At 55.2% G+C, this 21,847-nt stretch overlaps 1 protein-coding gene across 7 annotated transcripts in view; it reads right to left on the bottom strand.

Annotated features, from left to right (window-relative positions):
- The window catches only part of SFXN5 (sideroflexin 5), a 116,982-nt gene that overhangs the window by 4,743 nt on the left and 90,392 nt on the right, over positions 1-21,847 (bottom strand). For 5 of the 7 annotated variants that reach the window (XM_060657850.3, XM_060657804.3, XM_060657824.3 and 2 more), the window contains 2 exons: positions 20,495-20,580; positions 14,424-14,541 (listed from right to left, as the gene is read on the bottom strand). In XM_060657850.3, the coding sequence (XP_060513833.1) occupies positions 14,424-14,541; positions 20,495-20,580 (204 nt within the window). The remainder of the gene's footprint in view (positions 1-14,423; positions 14,542-20,494; positions 20,581-21,847) is intronic. The other 2 variants (XM_060657868.3, XM_060657855.3) reach the window with 2 other exon arrangements.

Raw genomic sequence — 21,847 nt, 5'->3', positions numbered from 1 at the left:
TGGGCACCCCTCTCGTCCTCATAAAATGGCTCAATGACCCCCCTGTCCTCAGGGAACAGTCTCGACTCCTGCGCTATTGGGCCCCTGCCTAGCCTCGCCCTGCCCCTGGGGCTGGAGGCACCGCACACGCCTACTTATTGCCATGCCTCAGATACGGGGCTTTCCCCACCCTGGTTCTTTGCCTGAACTGCCCCTCTGTCACCGCCTCTCCCCACCCCACTTGCCGGGCTCCTCCTTGGGCTTATCTTCCACATCTCAGTTTTAGACATCTTCCCTCCTCCAGCCTGGGTGTGGCCACTTCCTGGGACCCCCCACAGCTTCTGGCAGTTTTTGCATCTCAGTTGTATCACTTGTTTCTGAGGTTGACCGTCCACTCGTCTTCCCCCTCTCCACTTTAGACTGCAAGCTCCACAAGGCAGCAAACGTGACGTGCGATCGTGTTCATCCCTGCACCCTCAAGGCCCACTGCCAGTGCACAGGAGGTATTCAGTAAGTGTTGAATAAATGAATGGAAAGAAGGGAGGCAGAAGGCACTGGGAAATAAGGTCCCCCTGGAGGCTCTACAGCAGCCCAGATGTTGGTCTGCAGCTCCAGACACTTAGCCAGGAAGGATGCCTGAGGGAACCTGAAAGGGAGGTGCTACTTCAGTGAGGGGGGCCTCGGTGTGGTCTCCACCCTAGGCAGAGTCAAGGAAGTGCCGGGCCTTTGTGGCTTAGTTCAGCCAAACCTGGTCCCAGGTACCTGCTGTATGTCAAGACAGGGCAACCCTGAGAAGTATGCAGAAGGTGCCATAGACCAGCCCTGCCTTCAAAGAACTCGGTCATGGCCAGACCGGGCATGTCAGAGGCCAGGAAGGAGGGTGTTCAGTGTGGACTAGAGCCAGTGGGCACGGTGGAGTTTCTGGGGAAGGGGGACCCTTCCCCTGTGGTCCACGGTACCCCCATACCCAGGCTCTGGCCACTGAAGAGGGCCAAAGAGACAAGAGCTAGGCTCAGGGCCCAGGCCTCTTCCCCACCCCCTCTCCTCAAGCCACCTCTTCCCTCCCCACCCCTGCTGGCCTCCGTGTCCCCTCCACCTCACCAGCTCCCCTCGTCCCCATGCTGCCACTGACACAATGCACAGCGCCCACGCTTAAAAATCTAAATGCTTTTGAAAATGTTTAACCTAGTTAGACAAATTAGCAAAAATTTGTGCAAAACAATTTAGGTATTTAAAATATTCAATGTTTTTAAAAAACTGGAAAACTGTTCTTAGCTTTCAGCTGCAAAAACCAACAAAATATAACATCCCAGCAATCTTACCATGAGGTGTAACATAACCCTTCGGGAAAGCTGTTAAACAGCTACTGAGGCATCCTGGGAAATAGCACTTCATTTATTCAAATGCACATATGTCAGGCTTTTGCACCATATGTCATTCCAAGCTATTTACAGTAATAATTAAATCTTAATCAACGTTTAACCTCTGTAAAATGTTTGAAGAATCCTAATCACCCTTCAGACTGCACTAATGAAGGAGAAATATATAAACATAAAAGGAAAATGATGCACAGATATCACACTGGAAAGAACAGTAATTGCAAAATTGTATTTCTTTTAAATATAATCAGTAAATGATGTAAAGTAAGCCAAGGAGTATTTTAAGTTAAGACATCTTGGATGTCAGAGGTGTGAGCAGCTAATTTTGTTCTGCTACCCATAACAGATGTAGCATATTTTATTTTAGTGCCATTATTAGCAACTTCCCATGCCGGCTTTCACTGAAGCACCGAGGCCCGCATTAAAATCGGAGAGGCTGCTCACCACCGCGGTGGAGGACCACGGCCGGGGCCACGGCCCACTCGACCCGCTCCCTGGAGGGTGCCGGCCTGGGTGCAGACCAAGGCCTCATCCTCCCTGCGGGGGCTGTCCCTGACTCAGGTCCCCCAGGCTCCTCACCGTGCTGAGGGCAGGAGGTAGAAGGGATGCAGGGGGGAGATGCGGGCAGTGGAAAGGCTCTGGGGAGGGGTAGCTGGTTGAGGTACTCAGGAGCAGAGTCTCGGGGACAGAGTGGCCTTCGGGGCTTTTTCTCTCATTTCACATTAACCAGCCCTCACGTCAGACGTTTATGGCTGTCAACTCCATACACCAGGGCTGGGCACACAGAGATGGACAGGTGAGATGGACAGTCTATCTCATCCATGCCCTTGAGTAGCTCACAGTCTAGGGGAGGAGTCATCTATGAAAGCACATGGATCCCAGAGAGACAAGGTGCCATGGTAACTGGGGAGGGGGTGGGGGTTACCACGTATTGATGAAAGGAATCAGGAAGAAAGACTTCTCAGAGGAGGTAGGCCGGGAATAAAATGGAGGATTTTGATAAGAGAGGGCAGGAAAAGCATTGGCGGGCCAGCACGGCCCGTTTGGTGTGGGCAACGTTGGGCATGTAGGGAATGCGGCAGGACGTGGAGGTGGGGCTGGGACGGGCAGGCCCTTATGGGCCACACGAACGTGTCAGTGTGGGCCATGGGGAGCCACGGGAGGATTCTGAGTGGGGGTGGGCCATGATCCAGACTCCATTTTAGAAATGTTTCTCTGGTGGCGGTGGATGTGGAGGACGGATCAGAGGGTAAGTGAGGGGGCAGCTGTGGGAATAAGAGAGAGGTGCCAGGTCCTGCCCTATGATGCTGCCGGCGGGGCTGTGAGGAGGGTGGCACTGAATCCTTTCTGAAGAGAAACCCATAGGAGTTGATGACCAATCCCATGTGGGGGTGAGAGGGAGGTGTCGAGGATGACTGTGCGTTGGATGACTCCTAATTCTAGCTCGGGAGCTGGGGTGGCTGGTGACGCCGTTCTCAGAGGCAGGGAATGCGGGAGGGGGACGGGTCAGGGTGGGAGGGTGACAGGCTCAGGCTTGGTCATGTTGAGTTCCCTAGGCAGAGAGGCCAGGGAGGCAGACAGCGCATGGGTTCGGGAGCTCTGGGCAGGGGTCTGGGTGGGAGAGCAAACCTGGGATGTGCAAGCACAGCCGGAGGCCCCAGGGTGGGGGAACTTGCCCAGGAGAACAGATGGAAGGGGAGGGCGCCAGGCCTGGAGAACAGGCAAATTTGAGGGGCGGCTGAAGGGAACAAGCCCATGATGGTAGCCTTGAGGGACCAGCCCAAGGAACAGAATCAGTGACAGGGGGTGCCAAGGCACCAGGCAGCATGGATACCAGGCACAGCTTTCTGAGTGGTCCCAATGAGGGCTGAAAGGCTTCAGTCTTCACAACAGGATTTGGTGACCTCTGGAGTCCAGATTTCCTACCCCCAACTCAGCGCTGACCCCGGGCACAGACTCTCATTTCCATCCTGGGCCACTTCAACTGGCTGTCCATTAAGACTCCTCTAGCCTTGGCTGGGGCTGGGGCAATGGCGGATCTCACGGGCGTCGGGACCATTGGGGATCTTTACCGCTGGGCTCAGCGGGAGGCCCCCACAGGAAAGACCCCTGTGCCGTTTGAAGATCACCTCTCTGAGGTGTGGGGGTCCTGGGTCTCCTCCACAGCTATCACATCCAGGGCTCTGCTGGTAAATGGATGTGATTCAGATACAGAGTGCCCCACTGCTGCCCCAGCCAGAGACAGAGACAAAGGGCTGTGCTGTTGTTTTGGGGGCACCCCTGCTGCTCAGGGTGGGGGGGGCTGATGGATAAGAAGCAGAAGCTGGCTTTATGTGCCATGTGAGCAGCAGATCAAATGGCGTGTTGGCCACAGAGGTTCATGGGTGGGTTGTGGAGTGAGGGAGTTGCCAAGGCCTGGTAAGGGGAATGGGTGCAGCAAGAGGGGTCACCAGTACCAACCCAGTAAAGGCTTGATGGCCCAGGGTAGTGGGCCGAGGGCAGGGCTTGGTTCTGACCTCAACAAGCTCTGAGGGGCCTCCTACAAGGAGAATGGGATGAGGAGAAAGGGGGCTGGGCAAGAAGTGGCCATAGGGAGGAGGGGTGACCTAGTTCCAGGCTGGCCTCAGGGGGCAGGCAAGAGCCCCTGGCTCCCTCTCTTCATCTGGTAGACACCTCTCCAGGTACCTGACAGCCAGTTAGCAGGGGATGGGGAGCCAGAGCCCTGGAGGGTGGGGGCTGCAGGGACCAGTGAGAGAGCTGAAGTCATCAGCTGTCTGATAGTCCCCCACAAGCCCCAGAACTGGCGGTGCCAGGAGGCCGTGGGCCTGCTGGACACACACCCGCTCTGCCCAAGAGAGTGCTGCCCAGCCACTGTTCCCTGACCCTGAGGTACAACCTGCACCCTGGCTCCCAGAGAGCCTCATCCAGGTGCCCTACCCAGCCAGACCCTGCTGCCCCTCACAGCAGATAGTCCCTAACTTTTAGTTGCATTGAAAGAGGGAGGCAGAAAACATGAATCATCATGTCCAGAAACCCCCAGCCCCCCTGAGCACCCCAAGGCCCAGCTGGCCCCAGAGTCCCCTAGAGCAGCCTGACTGGGTCTTCCTTGGTGGTGCAGGAAGGGTTAACCCTGAGCTATCTGCCTCTGTCTCCTGGCTCATTATGGGTGGGGGGCCCGAGTCAGGAATGCATTTGGGGCCACCGCTGCCTCTGCAGCCTGGGAGCACACACACCTGCAGCCAGGCCGGCGGATAGTTTACATATTTGAACCTGGAGCTAAGGTGCCCAGACACAAACAGGAAACTGGATCCCTGGCCTGTGCCCCATTCTCAGGGGCTTTTACCTACTACAAAGAACTTCCTCCTCCTTGCCTTTCTTCTGGTGGCTTTTCTGCCTCCTTTTCAAAGGCATGGGGCTGGGGGGGCGGGGTGTTCAGTGTGACCCCGTGACATGGCTCAAAGCTGCCTCCTGCTCCTGGCCAGGGTTCTGGGCTTCTGCATCTGCAGGTGGTGCTGACATTGACATGGGGTCCAATGCCCAGGCCGGCACCTGACTGACCCTGTGTGTCTGACGCCTCTTTCAGGTCTAGCACGTAAGGGGCAGCACACCCCACGCTCTCTCTTCAGGGCTGAGCAGACCTCGGGTCCTGCTTAGGCACACGAGTCTGGGCCCCATCTTTCGTGAAGCTGTTCCGAGTGTCCTAGAGGGCAGAGGTGTTAGGACAGCGCTGGAGAGCAGCTGAGGCTTGAGCCTAGACCCTGTGGGTCAGGCCTATGGTTGCTGGCTTTTGGCTCCCGCTGCTTTCCCAGTGAATGTCAGATTCCTTGGCTGGATGCTAAAAGCCTTCTGGGACCTTCTCCAGGTTTCTCACCTACTGGCTGCTCTCCATTTCTAGTACACTGTATGTTTAGCCTTTGAGGCCCAAGTCTAGCTATATCTTAATCCTCTAAGGCTGCCTCCTCCAGGAAGCCTCCTCTGATCTTCTCAAACCAAATCCATTGCCCCTTGCATTTATTTCCATCTCCATCACATCCCCAGTTGCAGGCGATTTGTTCACTAATCATCTATGAACACAGCAGTCCCCCACCTCACCCCAGTTCAAGCTGGTAGGTCCTTGGCAGAAGTTGAATCAAACTGAACTGAAGGTCCCCAAGTGTAGGGATCCCGTCTATACTCTTCCATCTCCCCTGTGCAATGTGCACCCAGTGGAGGCTCAGACCCCCTCCCCATTTTGGAGCTTTGTACTGTTCCTGGGTGCCCCCTGGTGGATCAATCTCAGAATCCTTCTCTGTCCTCCATCTTCTCAGCTTCAAGGCCTCAGTTTCCCCATATGTGTGGTGGGAAGATTTTCTACTTCCTGGGACTGACATGAGGATAATATCAAGAAACAGGTGAGAGAGTTCTTTGGAAACTTGGAAAATCCATGTGATGCTGCATAAGGAAGGAAGGACTCCATGGCTATCCTAGAGCCCAGGCCCAGTCTTGTTCACGGGTGTCTCCTCATGGCTCACAAGGCTGAGCCCTTGTTTGTGCACAGGCCAGGCATGTTCTAAGCTTCGCACATATTGATGCTTTTAATCCTCTCAGCGGAAGCTTTGCACAACCAAGCCTCCTCCCTCCCTGTCCTGAATTCAGCTAGGCTTTCTAGAAGGTCCTAGAAAGAACCAGGAGGGACAGGCTGAGAGGTGGCCCTGCTGGAGGATGTCACTGGGGCATGTGTGTGCATGTTCATGTGTGTGCTTGTGTGTGGGCCTGTGTGCACATGCAGGTTTGGGCTGGGGGTGTGGGGAACAGGCAACGTGACAGGTGGCGTTGGCGTTCCTGGGCTCTGAGTGGCTTTGCCATTCCCATCCGTCCCTCCTGGGGGGTCCTGTGGGCAAACTCCAAGAAAGCAGCGGGCGGGGAGGCGGCAGATTTCTGACGGCAAAAATAGCCCGCTTTGGAGTTCAGTAGAGACTGATTAAACCAGTAAACGAGAAAAACCCCAAACAAACAACTCCAAGGAAAGTGGGAGATGGATTTGAGATTAGAGGGAAGAGGCCCCTGCTCTGGGAGAAGGTGAATGTCTGTGGACTCAGGAGGGCCACAATGCCCTCTAGACGTTGCCTCTGGCCTCATAACAGCACCGCAAAAGCAGGAGAAGCAGGAACCGGGGTAAGCCCAGATGAGCCACACTCTGTATTAGGTGTTGATAAAGAGCTCTATTTCTCAGCCCTAGGAACATCCTTATGTGTTGAAAGAGGGAGAAAGGACTATTGTCTCGAGGTAGTAGATGGGACACAGGAAACACATGTCACCGAAGTCTACCTATGTGAGGTGAGACAGATCCTAGTGTGGCTCATCAGAGAGGACTTCCTGGAGGAGCGGTCATTTCTAGAACAGCCTGAATATAGACCTGAGCTCATTCCCAATTCTTCCCCATTCTTGGTTGGGCATTCAAATGCTTTCCCAAGAAAAAGAGAAAGGGAAAAGAGAGGCAAGCTGGGGCAGATATTTGCTTCTGGTAAGTCACAGCTTCCAGCCAAGCTGGTTCGTGAAAACTACCATTTTCCTCAGAGCTGCTGATGGGGAAAGAGGTGGTAGAGGTTCTGCTGCCAGTGGGGTCACCCATATTCTCTTCCCAGACAGGGAGGGGGTAGGGAATGAGAAGGGGGTGGCTGAACTTGACACTCAGGTACCTCATCTACAGCATGGATGTGGCCTCTAAGAGCCACCCTCTGGGGCCAGGGTGACTTGTGGTTTGTGAGTGGTATGAGGATGTGACGAGGGCCTTAGCCTTCTTCAGAACATGCCTTCTTCTAGTGCCCCAGACCCTCTAAGGCTGAGGTAAGGAGAGGGTAGGCTGAGTGGGGGTGGGGTTGGCAGGGCTGACATGGGAGGCTCTGAGCAGGAAGCCTTGAGGGCCTCTGATGATGTCTTTTCTTCCAGTCAAGGTGTTTGGCAGAAGCTGGAGGGGCAGGGGAAGGTGGGAAGTCCTCTGCTGAGCTGTCAGGCAAGGCCAACGAGCAAAGGCCAACCAACCAGCAACTGCAGGGCATGCCAACAGAGCAAACAGGTGCTCGCTACTGGTGAACCTGACTCCTTGCCTCCCACCTGGCATGTGGTACAGGGAAAAGAGATGCACACACACTTAGAGAGCCCCCTAGCCCTATGGAAGAGCCCAGGGTTCTCTCCTTCACCTGCAGCCAGCCAGAGGCACATAGCCCATCTTTTCTGTGCCCCCACTCCAGTCCCTATTGCTACTGGGAGGCCAGAAGAGTCAAGTGAGGGTCCAGGGGCCACAAGGCAAGTTCCCAGGAAGGCCAGGCTCTGCCCATTAACCATTTGGCAGCATTCTTGAGCCACGCCAGGCCCTCAGAGGTGGCTCTCAGAGGGCACACTCGTGCTGCAGACAAGACACCTGAGGGTCAGATGGGGTCAGCATCTGACTCAAGATTGCATGGCCTGCTGTCAGCTCTTCAAACTCCAGAACAAGGGCCTGGTCTAATGGTTTCGCTTCCAGAATCCTAATGGGCAGAGCCATGAAGAAACATAGTTCCACCACCCTATGGCTGGGGAAACTGAGGTCTTTAAGGTTAAGACCAAGGTCATATGGATAGTTGAGGCTAAGGGATGCCAGCCTCTGCCTCTGGAGGAGGGTGGGCCTGGGGGATGTGGGGTGACCGCCAGCCCCAATCCCACCTATGGACAGGGCAGAGCTCTTAGTGGCCTCTATTCCCCAATGCCTCACTCATCCACAGAAAAGCCCCACCTTTTCCTGTGGACACATTTCAACCTCACCAAATCAGCTAATTATTGACAGTTGGTGAAGAGGAGATTTCACTTTTTCCTCCTGTTAAACTGCTCCTAATTAGTTCCCTGTTACCACGGCTGGCTCGCCCGCCCGCCGCCCGCCCGTTCACGCAGTAATCCCGCTGCACAGTGCCTCATTAACCTTTTGCTCCTCTCCTGCCGCCTGCCAACAAGATGAAGACAAAAACAGATTGTCAAACAATGGCTCCGGCTTGTATGTGCAGCCCTGTTCCCCAGCCCCCGAGCTCCCAAGGGAATAGTGGGGAAAAGCGAGGGGAATGGGGTTGGGGGGGTGGTGGCGGAAGCCGGAGAGGAATTGAGGAAGGGAGAAAGAGGCACAAAGACAGAGAGACAGAAACAGGCAGGGACACGGGGAGAGGACTTGGCCAAGGTACTGCTTCTTGCTCCAAGGAGACATGAGGTTCATTAAATGGGATTGGAAACTCTCCCAGGTGGGGAATGCTGGCTGTCAGAGTTGGAGGGACATTCACCATCCCCTGGTCCAGCCTCTTGTGGCAGCAAAGGCTGTGGGCATGAAGACTGGACTCTGGACATCTTCCTCTAGGGACCCGGGCCACAGGCACAGAGTGTGTGTGTGTGTGTGTGTGTGTGTGTGTGTGTGTGTGTGTGTGTTTATGCACGTGTGTGTCTGGGGGAGGACAGAGATGACCACATTTGCTGGAACCCAGAGCCCCAATCTACAGAGAGGACTGTAGGGTGGCCAGACAGGCCACCACAAATCAGGCCCCACATGCCATGGTGGCCCCCACAATCCATGTGACCTTGAGTTGCCTCTGGAAAAGCCCCAGCACAGTCCTCTGCTTTATTTTCATGTTACTACACCACCACCTGACATTTGTTGTTCACTGGGTTTCTGCCCATCCCATCAGAATGGAGGCTGTCTGATACCAGGGGGCTATGACATGATTCTCATAATTACAAGAGGAAGGGAAAAGCAACCCAGCATCTATGGGGTGGGAAACAGAATCTAGGTGTGGATGGGTCCATGCCTGGGCACAGCCTGACTGAGACAGTCTTGTCCAGTGCCTCACAGCCCTAATCTACAGGTCACAGGGTCACTCACTCCCTGCACAGTGACCGGCCTGGGATCTGGAAGGAAGGCCAGACCTTACCCCCCTGTTCTCACACTCAACTTCCTAAGGAGGTTCCCTGCTCTACCTGCTGGCCTACTAACAACCCTCCCCCTGCCCCCAGTTCTGGGGTAGAGATTAAAGGCACAAGAGGTGGCACCTGAGTGGCTCAGTTGGTTAAGCCTTAAGCATCCAACTCTGGATTTCAGCTCAGGTCATGATCTCATGGTCCTGAGATCCAGCCCCGTGTAGGGCTCTGAACTGGGTGTGGGGCCTGCTTAAGATTCTCTCCCTCTTCTCTCTCTGCCTGTCCCCTGCTCTTGAGCACAGGCTTTCTCAGGCTCTCTCTCTCTCTCTCTCTCTCTCTCTCTCAGAGAAAAAAAAAAAAGTTTAAAGGCACAAACACCTACTCCAGACGGTCCCTGTGAACATGGACAGGGACTCCCCATGAAGGGTAGGAGGGTTGGCTGAGGGTGCTGGAATGTTCATAATAATACATTATCAGGGAGCCATCTGGGACTCAGACTTGGGCCTTCTCATTTTATAGAGATATAAATGTGGGCTGAGGAGGGACATAAAATCCTTTCGTGAGTATGGAGCCACCATTACCACCTTTGGACCTTGGGCAAGGCATGCCTCAGTCTCCTCCTTTGTAAACACAGAATAATATTGACTCCTATTTCATAGGACTGTCATGTCCTAGTCTCCCATCTCCCCTCCGCCACCAAGCAGGCCGCTCTACTTACTGGACCCAGGGCCGTGCCTTTCTGCCCTGGGCTACGTGCATCCCCTCCTGTGCATTCCTTCCCCCTACTGGCCCTCTCCAGGCTCCCACCCCCATCAATGGAACACCCAGGGAGTGCCACTTTCTTTACTGTTCTTGAATGGTTTCCCATTCATGAGCTTGCTTCTCTGAACACAGAGAAACTTGACTATCATTCGCTTCCTAGATTGCTTTGCCTACACACCCAGCTGACAGGTCCCCTTGCAGTAGCTCACTCTGCGGAGAGCCCCTCCTCCTTGAAATGACCTTGTCCTCAGGGTCCATGGTGGTGCTCCATCAGGGTCCTCCCTCTGCTCCTGGCTGCCCCTGCCTTTTCCTGATGCCTTTATTTCCTCCCACAATGACCTCACCCCTTCCTTGGCTTCAGTTCCCCCCAGGCACCAAAGGTACCATCTCCAGCCAAAATCTCTTCCCAGAGTCAGAGATGTGCACACCTAACGCTAACGCTCTAGGTAACATCCCTTAAGAGTCAATAATACCTCAGACTTGAAGGGCATTGGGAGGACTTGATACAAGGGATGCACAGTTACCAACATGCTGACAGGCCTAGTAGATGCTTAGCAAATGGTGGCTATTATTATTGTTTGCAATTTTAATTTTAAAATTAGCACCATTTTAATAGGCAGAAATACTAATTTGAAATGAGCAGCAAAACTCTCTCCCAGGGATTGAAGGGAGGATTGAAGTTCTTTCCTCAACCTCTGGGGTTAGTGGGTTGGAAACTCCACACCAATCACTGCAGGCCAACCATTCTAGAAACAAGTTCCTAAACTCTATTTCCAAGTCCCCTAATTAATTAATTGGTGTTCCAGCTATTACTCCTGTTGACAACCTTGGTGACTCTTGGCAAGGATGGGTCAGCCCAAGCAAGTCCAGACTTATTATGGCAAATCCCACTGGCTTCTGGGATGTGAGACATGATCCCCATACGGCAGAAGCTGTACCTCATTAGAATTAATTGGAAGGATGGATGGAGGGAATGAGGTCCTCTCAGCCAGTTGGCTGATGGCCTTGCTGCCACAGGTCGCAGATTGGCCTCAAAACAGCTCATAAAGCCCCCAGCCTTGCCTACATCCTAGTGGACTTGATGCAGGTGAGGAAGGGGCACTGAAAACCACATCCCTACCCTCCTTTCTCGAGAGAACAGACTTCTCATGCCATGATTACATTCTTCCCAGTCTAGAAAAAAAAAAAAGGCTTGGGTTTCAATGAGAGGGACTTTGGTCCATTTCCATGCCTGTTTGAGGCAGACATGAGGGAAGAGAGGAGCCTGAAGCTTGACTGAGAGCCTCTGTGAGGGCAGACCTGCTCACTGAGACCACCTCCTGCAGCTAGAGCCAGAGGCTTGGGTGGGTGGACTGCAGCCATCTCTCCATCATCTGCCCCAGAGGAACACCTGCCAAAGGCCCACTCCTAGGCTCTTCCCCCCAGAGAGTAGGGTGGCCCCCGGTCCCCCCATCTCTCCACTACCTCAGTGCAGTCAAAGTGGCTGAGGGAGGAGAGAAAATCCTACAGAACAAGTAGATGCAGCATGGCCTGGGAATGGGCCTCTGGGGGTTCCTCTCATATCACCGCCTCACTTCTGTGACGTTGGTCTGGTCCCTGGGCTGCTCTGGGCCTCCATTTCCCCAGCAGAGCCAGAAGGATGGTAAACTGAGCAATCCTTCCAACAGGCCAGTCCCCGATTCTGTCCTGTGAGGCTTCTCTGCCCTAGGTCGCTCCCCATGCGACAGAGATAGGAGACCTACCCGAAGCTTCTGAACACAGTGGTGCCTACGAGTGTCTCTGACCCTCGCCTAGAACTGCAGACTTAGCCTGACTGTACAGAGAGATGCAGTCACTTTGGCGAGTGCTGGGCACAGCCCTTCCAGGACGGGGATGCCAAGACCACCGAGAAGTGCCCTCTCTCCCACCTTCAGAACTTCTGGAGCCCTTGGCTCCATTCAGAATCTCCAAACATCAGGTAACGGCTTTTCAGCTTTCATGGGGGAAGGGGTATCCCTGGCCTCACAGCAAGGCTGGGCCCTGCGGGCATGAGGGCGTTCCTGGCACATATCACACACCGGGCTTCCCACCCCAGTGTGCCTTGGGCCCTCCAAGACAGGAGCCCCACCCCATTCTGGTTTCCTTCTAAATCTCTGGGGCTCAGTGTGGGGAAGTGACTCTAGTCCTCACCCTCCTGGGACCTCAGGGCTCGGGGCTGGCTCACTACCTCCTACTTAGGACCTTGGGTCTTCAGGGCCCACAGTCCAGGCCCCTCAGTTTTACCTTTCTGGCTTCCCTCCAGGAACCTGCCCCCAACGCCCACCTCTCTCAGGACTGAGCAGGATCAGGCCTGTCATCGCAAACTGGTAAGTGCCAGTCTGTGGCCACAGCCTCCATCTGCCCAAGAGTTCAGTGACTCCAAATGCCACATTCATTCTATGACCCCCTTGGGTTTGCCTTTCTGTCAAACCTTGCCTTCCCCGGTCAGCTTACTCACCCATCTTCACCCACCCAGCTAAGATTCCGGGGCCCGCCATTCCTCCTGATGGCTTACTGACTCCCCGAATCAGCCAGCCAGATGAAACCTGCGGAGTGAACCCTGTGGCCCTCTCAGCCCCGGCTCCTTTAGACACACAGGCCCTGGCCACGCCCACAGACCTGCATCCTCACAGCAGACCTGGTGCACTGCCCACCCAGATTCTCTAACTTCCTTGGTCAGCTGTCTTTCCCATTCTCCCTCCGAATGTCTCCATAGTCCTCAAACCTCTGGCCTCCCCCTCCTCCACCCTTCGCCATCCTCTCTGCTCGGTCAGGAGGACACAGAAGCTATCAGAACAACTTCCTTAACCTCCCTACCCCCCAACACCATCCCCAACTGCATCTCTCTCCATCCCCACTCCTAAAGTGGGGAGCAGGCTCTCCGCAGCCAAGGCAAATCCCTTGAATCCCCGGTCTGTGCTCTGCCCCGCCCCCACTCCATGGACTTTGCTCTCCCCATCTTCCCCCTCCCTCGGTCCTCTGCTTCTCTCCTGGTACCTTCCCTTTTGTATTTACACAAGCTCCCATCTCTTTCATTTAAAAAAGGGAAAAATAAGCAAATCAAAGCCTCCCTCGATCCCACATCTCATTCCAGCTGCAGGTCTATTTCTGTTTTCCCTTAGTGCCAAGCCCCTGGACAGAGCCGTCAGCCCTGCCACCCTATTTCCTCACCTCTCAGCTGGGCCCACTCCTGGGGAGAGGGTTTGCCTTCATCGTCTGGGACACCAAGGGACACTTCAACTTCATGGGGCTCAACTTCTCAGGAATGCCTGCCCCTGCGGGCGGCCCACCCCCCTCCAACCGCACTTAGCTCTGAACTTACCAAACTGGCTGCTGGTCTGTGGATGCCACTCCTCCCCAGGGCCTCTTTTCTCCACACGCTCCCTGGCTTCCATCATTGTTTTTATGCTGGTGGCCTTACATCCGTCCCTCTAGCCCAGGCCTCTCTCCTGGATTCTAGGCCCAGAGCCGACTTCCCACCGGGCACCCCCATTAGCACATTCCACAGGATCCTGGAACCTCACGTGTCCATCCAACTCAACATGCCCTCTTCCCTCAAACCACCTCCCTTCGTGTCTCTATCTTGTTAAATAGTGCTCACGTCTGCCTGGTCATTCAAAAGCAGCAAGCCAGACGCACACCGCGTTGCTCCCTTCCCTCCCACCACATGCGGTTCTTCATAGACCTAACTTCCTCTTAAAGGACCCACTTCTCGATGCCCACTTCCAACAGCCTGGTCCAAGCTGACACCATCTCTTGCTGGATGCCCACTGCCTCCTGATGGCTCCTTCTCCTCCAGAGCTCCAGCCCAGGCTCACAATTGGGAATCTGCAGTCCTGCGTTGCACGGCCCTTCTGATGACACCTACCTTCTCTGCTTTGGCTCCCAAGTCCCCACCTCCACCTGCCCTGGGCCCCCTTGCCTGGCCCACCCTCTGCTCATGATGCAGACTTTCCTCAGCCCCTGTAATGCGCTGTGTGCTGCCTCCTCTCAGAACCTTCACCCCAGGTGACCGCAGCCTATATGTCCCCTTTTCCCCCTTGCACCTGGCCAACTCCAGCTCATCCTCAAGGCCCCATGAAATGCCACTTCCCTCTTAGGCTGGGTTTGGGGCCCTGCACTGTCTCCTCCCATGTCCGGCTGGACTTTTCCCTCCTAACAGTCCTCCCCCTTCATTTGCTAGTCCCTTTTTAATTGTCATGCTCACTGCTTGGCCTTCAGCTCGGGAGAGGTCAGGGCCTGAATGTGTCTCCTTTATGGCTCTAACCCCAGTGCCTAGCTCAGGGCCAAGGAGTCAGCACTGAATAAGTATTTGTTAATAAATGGCAAAACTGTACCCACCCGTCCTGCCCTCGAGACCTTCCCCACACTGACCTCTGACATCTGCGGGAAGAGGCTGATGGCCAGCGGTAGGGCCAGGCCGAAGGCTGCCAGGCACACAAGGCTTTGTACAGGGAGGAGCAGCCGGGGGCGCGCCTGCAGGAGAGCCGTCCTGTGGGGGAGAGAGGAGGGAGCTCCATGAGACTGGAAGACAGGGTGAGCTGCTGCTACCCACCACGCGGGGTTCCACTCAGTGTCCCAGGGCCAGGCAGCACGGTCCTGGGCCAGTGCCAACCCATAGCTAAATAGTCGTGGTGGAATTCTATCTTTGGGGCCTTCCCCAACGGCACCCTTTTCCCCAGGCTCTGCTCTGAAGGACATTGCTGGGGGAACTCTCAATCATCCATCATAAATGAGTACTTGTGGGGCACCCATCCCACCATGCGTCCAGCTCTGTGCAAAGAAGGCCACATGTGGGGGAGACAATAGAGGAGGCTGTCAGCCCCTGCCCCTGGGGAGACACACAGCAGAGAAAGACGGTCCTCAAAGGCGGCACATAACGAAGCATTGAACAAACCAGAGTAGGTGCCAGGTCCAGGGAAAGAGACAAACAGCACACACACATGCACACATACACATACACACATGTGGATACAGGCACATGCACACACACATACACACAGCCGGGAGGGGATTATCCTCTTCCGCGTATGGGAACAGAACACACCCCAGCGACCACCTGGTCCACGTCTATCCAAGAGCCACAGAGAAGGGCAATGACTTGCCCAAGGCCATGGCTAAGTCTGCAGGAGGCAGACGGGGCTGCTGCCTGGACTCTTGACTTCCTGAGAGTGCTATCGCTCCCGTGCTGCCCCCAACTCCTGCCCGCAGAACACTTTGCCAGCCTCATTGCAGCATGTCACAGCTGGCACCCTCCCCCCCCCCCCCGCCCCCTGCCATGACAAGCTTTGGAGGTGGGATTCTTGGGCAGGAGAAGTGTACGAAAACCCTCCCTCCAGGCTCTGGGGCCCCAGCTTCATGATAGAAACAAGGTCTCCAGACGGAGAGGGGGCCATACCCACTGGCCAATATACCTTTCCTTGCTGCCCATCAGAACCTCACATTTTGTATAATCCAGCAGGCCCTTTAGTGGAGACCACCAGGCATTCTACTTGGGGAGGCTTGGGGCCCTGCGTCAGCAGGATGGGTGACTGGACTATGTTGGGTGGGCACTAAATCTGATTTCAGTAACTGTGTCAGCGTCCTCATGACTGACTGGCTCCTGGTGTGAAAAGGATATAATCAGGGTCTTGCCCCTCTCCTACTGGAACAGGGCTGGCTATGACCACAGGCAGGTGAGAGGCTCTCCTGGAGGCAGGCTTCATTGTGGGGGCAGGCAACTGCTTCCCCACCCCCCCCACCCCCCCCACCCCCCCGCCTCCAACCTTCCCCTCCTGGGACAAGAGCTCCTGGCTCCGAGCAGACAGCAGAATTGGGAGCCACAGTTTTCAAACTCTGGTGTCTTGGTAACTGCTAAACAATGCAGACCCCCAAGGGCCCCTTACCCCCATAAGATCTCCATTCAGTTGGTATCATACCTGGGAATCTGTATTTCAAACAACCTTCCATGAGGTCTAAAACAGAAACCCTGGCCTAGGATGTTCCTGCTAAGGCACAAATAAAGCTCCACTTATTTGTTAATTCTATGCAAATAAAAAGGCCTGGACACAGTAAGTGCTCAGTGATTTTGTGTTATTATTGCTGTTACTGTTCTTGTTAAGTGCAGGAAGGAGGGAGGACCCTAGGGCTACCCTCTAGCCCTTCCCACTTGCCCAGACCCCAAGACCTGTCCAGCTGTTGAATTAAGACTGAATTGAGAGAGGGCAGTTTCATAGGATTAAGAGCAGGTCAGGTGAGCCTCATATCCTCCATGGACTCAGCCCAAGGCCTCCTGGCTTCCATGGGAGTCACAGAAGGGCCAGGAATAAGGCTGAAATGGGCTCTGAGATCTTTTTAACTGAGATCAACTTCTCCAGCAGGACAAGGAAGTGGGGTACCCGGGCTCACTCTCCAGACTTACACAGGAGGCCCCTTGCCTTGAAGAGGCTGTGGAGGGTGGGGCTGCCTTCCTGTCCTGTGGCAGTGACTGGGACCTCAGTCCCTGGAGGCATAGACTGGAGGGTCACCAAGGGCCTGGAGGGTGACAGGGAGAAAGAGTGAAGCTCCCTCCCTGGCAGGTGAGGGGCAGGCCCTGGGCTGAATCCCTGGGCACTCCTGGCGGGGACACTGGACAGCCTCCTTCACCATGGGGCTGTGACCTCAGCTCCTCTCTCAGGGGTGACTGGCTGAAATCTGCACTGGAAAAGGGGTCCAGAAGGCCCCAAGCCTGTGCTCCTGACTCAGGAAGCAGGCAGCCCCAAGACTTCAGCCAAACAGGAACCCCTGAAGTCCCAGCCCTGAGCAGGGAGAGTGAACACAGCAGGACTGGGGAGGGGTGGAGGAGAGGGAAATGGCAGGGAGGGATCGGAAAGGCAGCTGGGGGAGTTGAAATATGCAGATGGAGAGATGTGCGTGTGTGCGAATGCCTGGAGAAAGGAAAGACCCGGAGCCTCGGGAAGGAGGGAGCCTGGGGAGCGGCCTCAGGAACCACTGGGGAGGATGTAGTCTGAACCCCTACCCGGCTGGGACCCCACCTGGCTGGAAGGCGAACTCCAGGGCTAGGGATGCAGGGCTGAGGGAAGAGAGCCATTGCACCTGCCTCTGAGTTGGTGGGATTATGGGGAGGATGGATCTCCCAGCCCAGGGACTAAGACCATCTTCCTCCTCAGGAGGGTAGAGCTGGAGTGTGAGCCCTCAGCCCAAGGGAAGGGGCAGTGGAGAGTGAGGGGAAGGGGTGTGTGTGTGTGGGAGGGGTGCACACCCTCCGTGCTCTGGGTTGGGGGTGGTGGCTCCTCTGCTTCAGACTTGAGACTCTCTCCCTTTTGGTCTCAGAGACAGGGACACCCGGACAAGCTGGGCTCCCACCTCTCTTATGCCAGCAGGAAACCTGGGGACCTTGTCCCCGAGTGCTCCTCCCAAGCAGGCAGGGCTGAGGCCAGAGGCAGAGCCAGCGGGCCCCAGCCATGGCACCACCACACCCGCCCCGCGACAGCTTGTCTCCCTGCAGCCTCCCAGCCACCACCGCACACTCCCTCAGCACTTGGAGCAGTCTTAGTTTGCACTCCATTAATTTGCAAGTAGGCTGCTTTGTAAGTGTTCTTTTGTCTTCTTCCCCTGGCTGTCCTGACTCTCTCACCCAACTGGGCTCCCCCACCAGCCTTCTGGGCAGAGGCCCTGCTGCTAGCACCCCTGCGTGTGGAAGGCTGCAGGGTGCATGCTGGAGCCCCTGCAAAGGCTCCTAGCCCACAAGGTGGTGAAGCGGGCAGTGCCAGCATTCCCTGGGTGGGAGACCGCGGCCGAGGGACTCTCTCCTCCACTAGCCAGGCCTGAAAGTGCTGGAGCAGGAACCTGGATTCCGTTTTCCTACCAGGAGCCTCAGCTGCCACTGCTGTGCGGCTCGGCCCCTCCTACCACACAGTCCTGGGGTTACCCGACAGATCTGAGGTTAGTAAGTCCTTGAGGGCACAAACTGGGTCTGGATATTGCTGAGGGATCCTGGGCTGGACTCTTTCTCCTCCCCAGGGACCCTCTCAGGAACTTCAGAAAAGGACCCACCAAACACAAGGCTGCCAGAACCAAATGGCCTCCCTGTCTCTGCCTCCCTGACAGACTCAGGCTCAGCTCTGAGCTGAGCCAGGCACACAGCCTCTGCGCAGATCCTAGGCCGGGAGGTTCAGAACCAGAACAATCCCACCCAACTTCCCAAAGCTATTTAAATCCCCAAACCAATGGGACACTAACCATCACTCCACTCCACTCCACTTTCTGCAAACCCAGCTCAGATACCAACTAGAAAGGCATCACAGATGTTTCCCCAGAAAATTCCAGGCCTGGGGTTCAGTAGCTTTGAAGACTGAAGCCCTGCCTTCCTCATTTGCTTGGTGGTCTCCTTGTGTGTACTTGCGGTCACCATTCACGAGGCAGCTACATACACAAGGGCCAGGGGCACCAAAGCCATTGCTCTCCCAAGATCTGTTTCTTTTTGCAACTCCCATACAAGATTGATTTTCTTGAATCCTAGTGCTCAACACGCCACACCCCTGCTCAGTTGCCTCCCACGACTCCCCCTCTTCCATGGTGAGGAAGGGATCATCTCTTTGGCTGGACACAGGGCCCCTGATCAGCTGGCCCCAACAAGCACACTTTGCTTCTGTCTGGTTAGACTCCTCAATTTCCCGCACAAAAGACCCACACCTTGTCCAGAAAGCCTGCTTTCCACAGAAGTCCTACCCTGCTCTCAGAGTCAGCTGCAGCCCTTCTCCTATGGACCAGCCTTCCCTGCTGATGGGCCCATAGTGCTCCCCCCGCCCCCCCTCAAGGTCACCTTGGGCCCATTTACATACTGCCCAGCCCCACCTGCAGCTGACTTGTGTACGGGTCATGGCCATCTCTTTTATCAAAATACAGGCTTCCTGAGACCAGAACCCCACATCTGCTCCTCTCCTGTCTCCATGCAGGGCAAGACCCAAAGACATGTGGATTATGCGATGTGATCTGAAGACCCAAGGCAACCTGTGTGGGAGGAAGAGCCAGCATTGCGGCTGTGCTCCTGGGCCACTCCTGCCTCTGTCGTTTCCTATTGGAGAACTATAGGCAGATGGTATAACCTCTTTTCGCCTTGCTTTCTTCATCTGTGAAAAGGAAATGTTACACTTACCTCACCATACTGTTGTGATGGTTAAATGAGATCATTCATTCAACAAACACTAAGCATCTACTACGTGCCAGCAACCGTGCTGGATGCTGTGCAGGGCAATAAATGACACGCGTTTACTCGCCTCCACGGAGATTGCATTCTAGTGGGCCAGACAGATGATAGACAACGAGATAAAGTCTGCGATGTCTCTAGGTGCTATGAATAAAAATAAGGCAATGGACAGAAAAGGGAGTAATGGTGCTGTTACCTTGATGGGGTGGTCAGGGAGGGACTCTTTGAGAAGATGGCGTCGGGGCAGAGACCTGGCTGGGAGAGGACTGGCACTCAGGACACGCTTAATAAATGTTAGCTGTTATTACAATTCAAATGGTGGGAATAGGAAGGTCCCTAAACTGATCTAGAGCCCCAGGTAGGGTGTCCCCAAGCCTGTCTTTATGCCCTGAGGCACCCCCTCCTAGGCTAGGCCACCAGGAGAGTGGGAGTGGTCACTGCCTCCCTCGTACTTGCGCGAGCTCGGGGTCTGCACCTCCAGACTCGTATTCACCTTGCTGCCCCCACTTAGAGCCCTTCTCTGCTCCTTGCCATCCTCCCAGACTCACACTCATCCTAAGAGCCTGCCCAAGCCTGCGTGAAGGTCAGCTCTGGCTCCTCCCTTTGTCCCCTCAGCCTGCCCTTCCGGCAGCATGTCTGTCTTCACAATTCAACGTCCTGCTCATTAATTATAGGATCACTCTATCATTGCTCATATTGCTGTGTTCCCTTATGTCTTTATAAGATTTGTCATGGCAAATATGTGTTCTCAGAACACGCTTCTGCAGAAGGCAGGGAGGTTAGTACTATCTGTATTTTAAAAACGAGAAACTGAGGCTCAGTGAGGTATTGAGTTGCTTCAGGGTGGATGCCTGAATAGGGTGGCCCTGCCCCCAAATCTAGTCTTCCTACCACAATCCTCAGACTCTTTTCACAACCAGTCCTGCACTGTGCACCAACAGAGCACATGTACACACACACGTGTGCACACACACACACACACACACACACACACACACCCCAGAACTGTCAGCTCCTCAGGACAGGGCCAGTGTTGTCCATCTGGACATCCTTCCTAGCACCTAGCGCAGGGTCCTGCAGAATAGAAGTCCGTGAACGTTCACGGCATGATTCCAGTAACACTGCCCAGGAGTGTCTGAACAAACGGGCAAGGTGGGCTGCCAGCCACTTCTGTCCCCTGCCCTGGGCCAGCTGGTTCCTCTTCTCTCGCACCCTCCTCCCCAGCGGTGGCCCCTCTCTCCTGGCTGCCCCAACTCACTTCTCCAGCATGGACATGACGATCGGGGGGAGCACCAGGATGGGCATGGGGAGGACCACTCGCGTCAGCGCCGTCTCGAGCAGGGCCTGAGGGGCAAGCAGAGGCTGTGGTGAGCAGAGCTCCCAGAGGGTGGGGGAGAGCCACCTGGCGGTGAACCCCTCCCCTGGAGCCTCTAGGTATGTGTACTGCTGCTAAGCACATCTGGCTGGCTGGAATAATTCATGGAATTGCTCACAAAGCCTTATTCCAAACAACAGAAAAAAGCCACCCCCATCTTCCCACCACACACATTTGAAAAGAGCAGATCCCTGTCACCTGCCACATGTGGGGGAGGGGTGGCAACACAGAAGCGGCCCCAGGAAGGGGCCTGTGCCCGGGGAGGTGCCTCGGTGGCAGGAGCAGGGGCTGGGGAGGAAGCATATGGAGGACTCGAGATGCTCTAAAAACAAAGCAGGAGCTGGAAGGACCAGAGCAAACAGCTGGGGCCTGCTGAGCCGCGTGAGGCTCTCGGTGCTGAAGGAGGACAGAAATTCTGGGATTTACTTCTTTTTTCTTTTTGACACCCCCTAAAGACAAAAATTTCAAAGATTCTGCCTCTCCTGGCTCTGGATGAGAGCCTTTCTTAGTGACGAGAGGTCAGCTTTGCGAGCGGGAAATGCTTCTGCTGAGTGTCTGCTGTGTCTCCATATGGGGTTAACTGGGTCCTTGCTCTGAGGGCTCCCCTGGGATTCCTGGGGAGGCAGGGCATGGTGAAGGCAACAGCTCAGAGGCAGTTCTGCACTCTGATGGTCACTGTGGGGAGTTCCTTCAAGGCTTGGGCTCCTGGCCCTCAGAGAAGTGCTGAAGAATGCTCACAGCTCATAAGCCCTGGGAGCCTTCCCCTAGACAGCAAGGGTGAGGGGTTCCTTGCTGTTTGCATCATGAGGAGAGTTACCGTAGTCGGCTCCCTCTCGGCACATCAGGGGAAACACTAGGGTTGCATGGGAGGATGGGGTTGGGTAGGAAACTGAGGCCAAATCCCCTTCAATGATGGATAGGTTCAGGGCTGAAAATGTCTTCCAGGAAACTAGGTCTGTCATGATCAGCCTCTGGAAGGCCTGGGAGAAGGTTCCTCCAGTCTTCTGAACAGGTGTGGGAATGATGGGGGGCCCAGCGCCTGCACAAGAACCCGAGGGTACAGTGCCGGCACCGGCACCCCCAGGCCCTCTGCCCCTCACAAGCCTTGGATGGGCACTCATGTTCTCTGAGACCAGTGGGGAGGGGAGGGCTGGGACAAGGAAAGGGTTCTTCCCACCTCAGAGGATTATAGAGAAGGCCTCACTGACGGAGGTGAGGCTTGGGGCCCATTGGGAA

This window comes from Panthera onca, chromosome A3 (genome assembly GCF_046562875.1).
Source record: "Panthera onca isolate mPanOnc1 chromosome A3, mPanOnc1 haplotype 2, whole genome shotgun sequence".
NCBI lineage: Eukaryota > Metazoa > Chordata > Mammalia > Carnivora > Felidae > Panthera > Panthera onca.
This window is presented reverse-complemented; position numbering and strand designations above follow the sequence as displayed.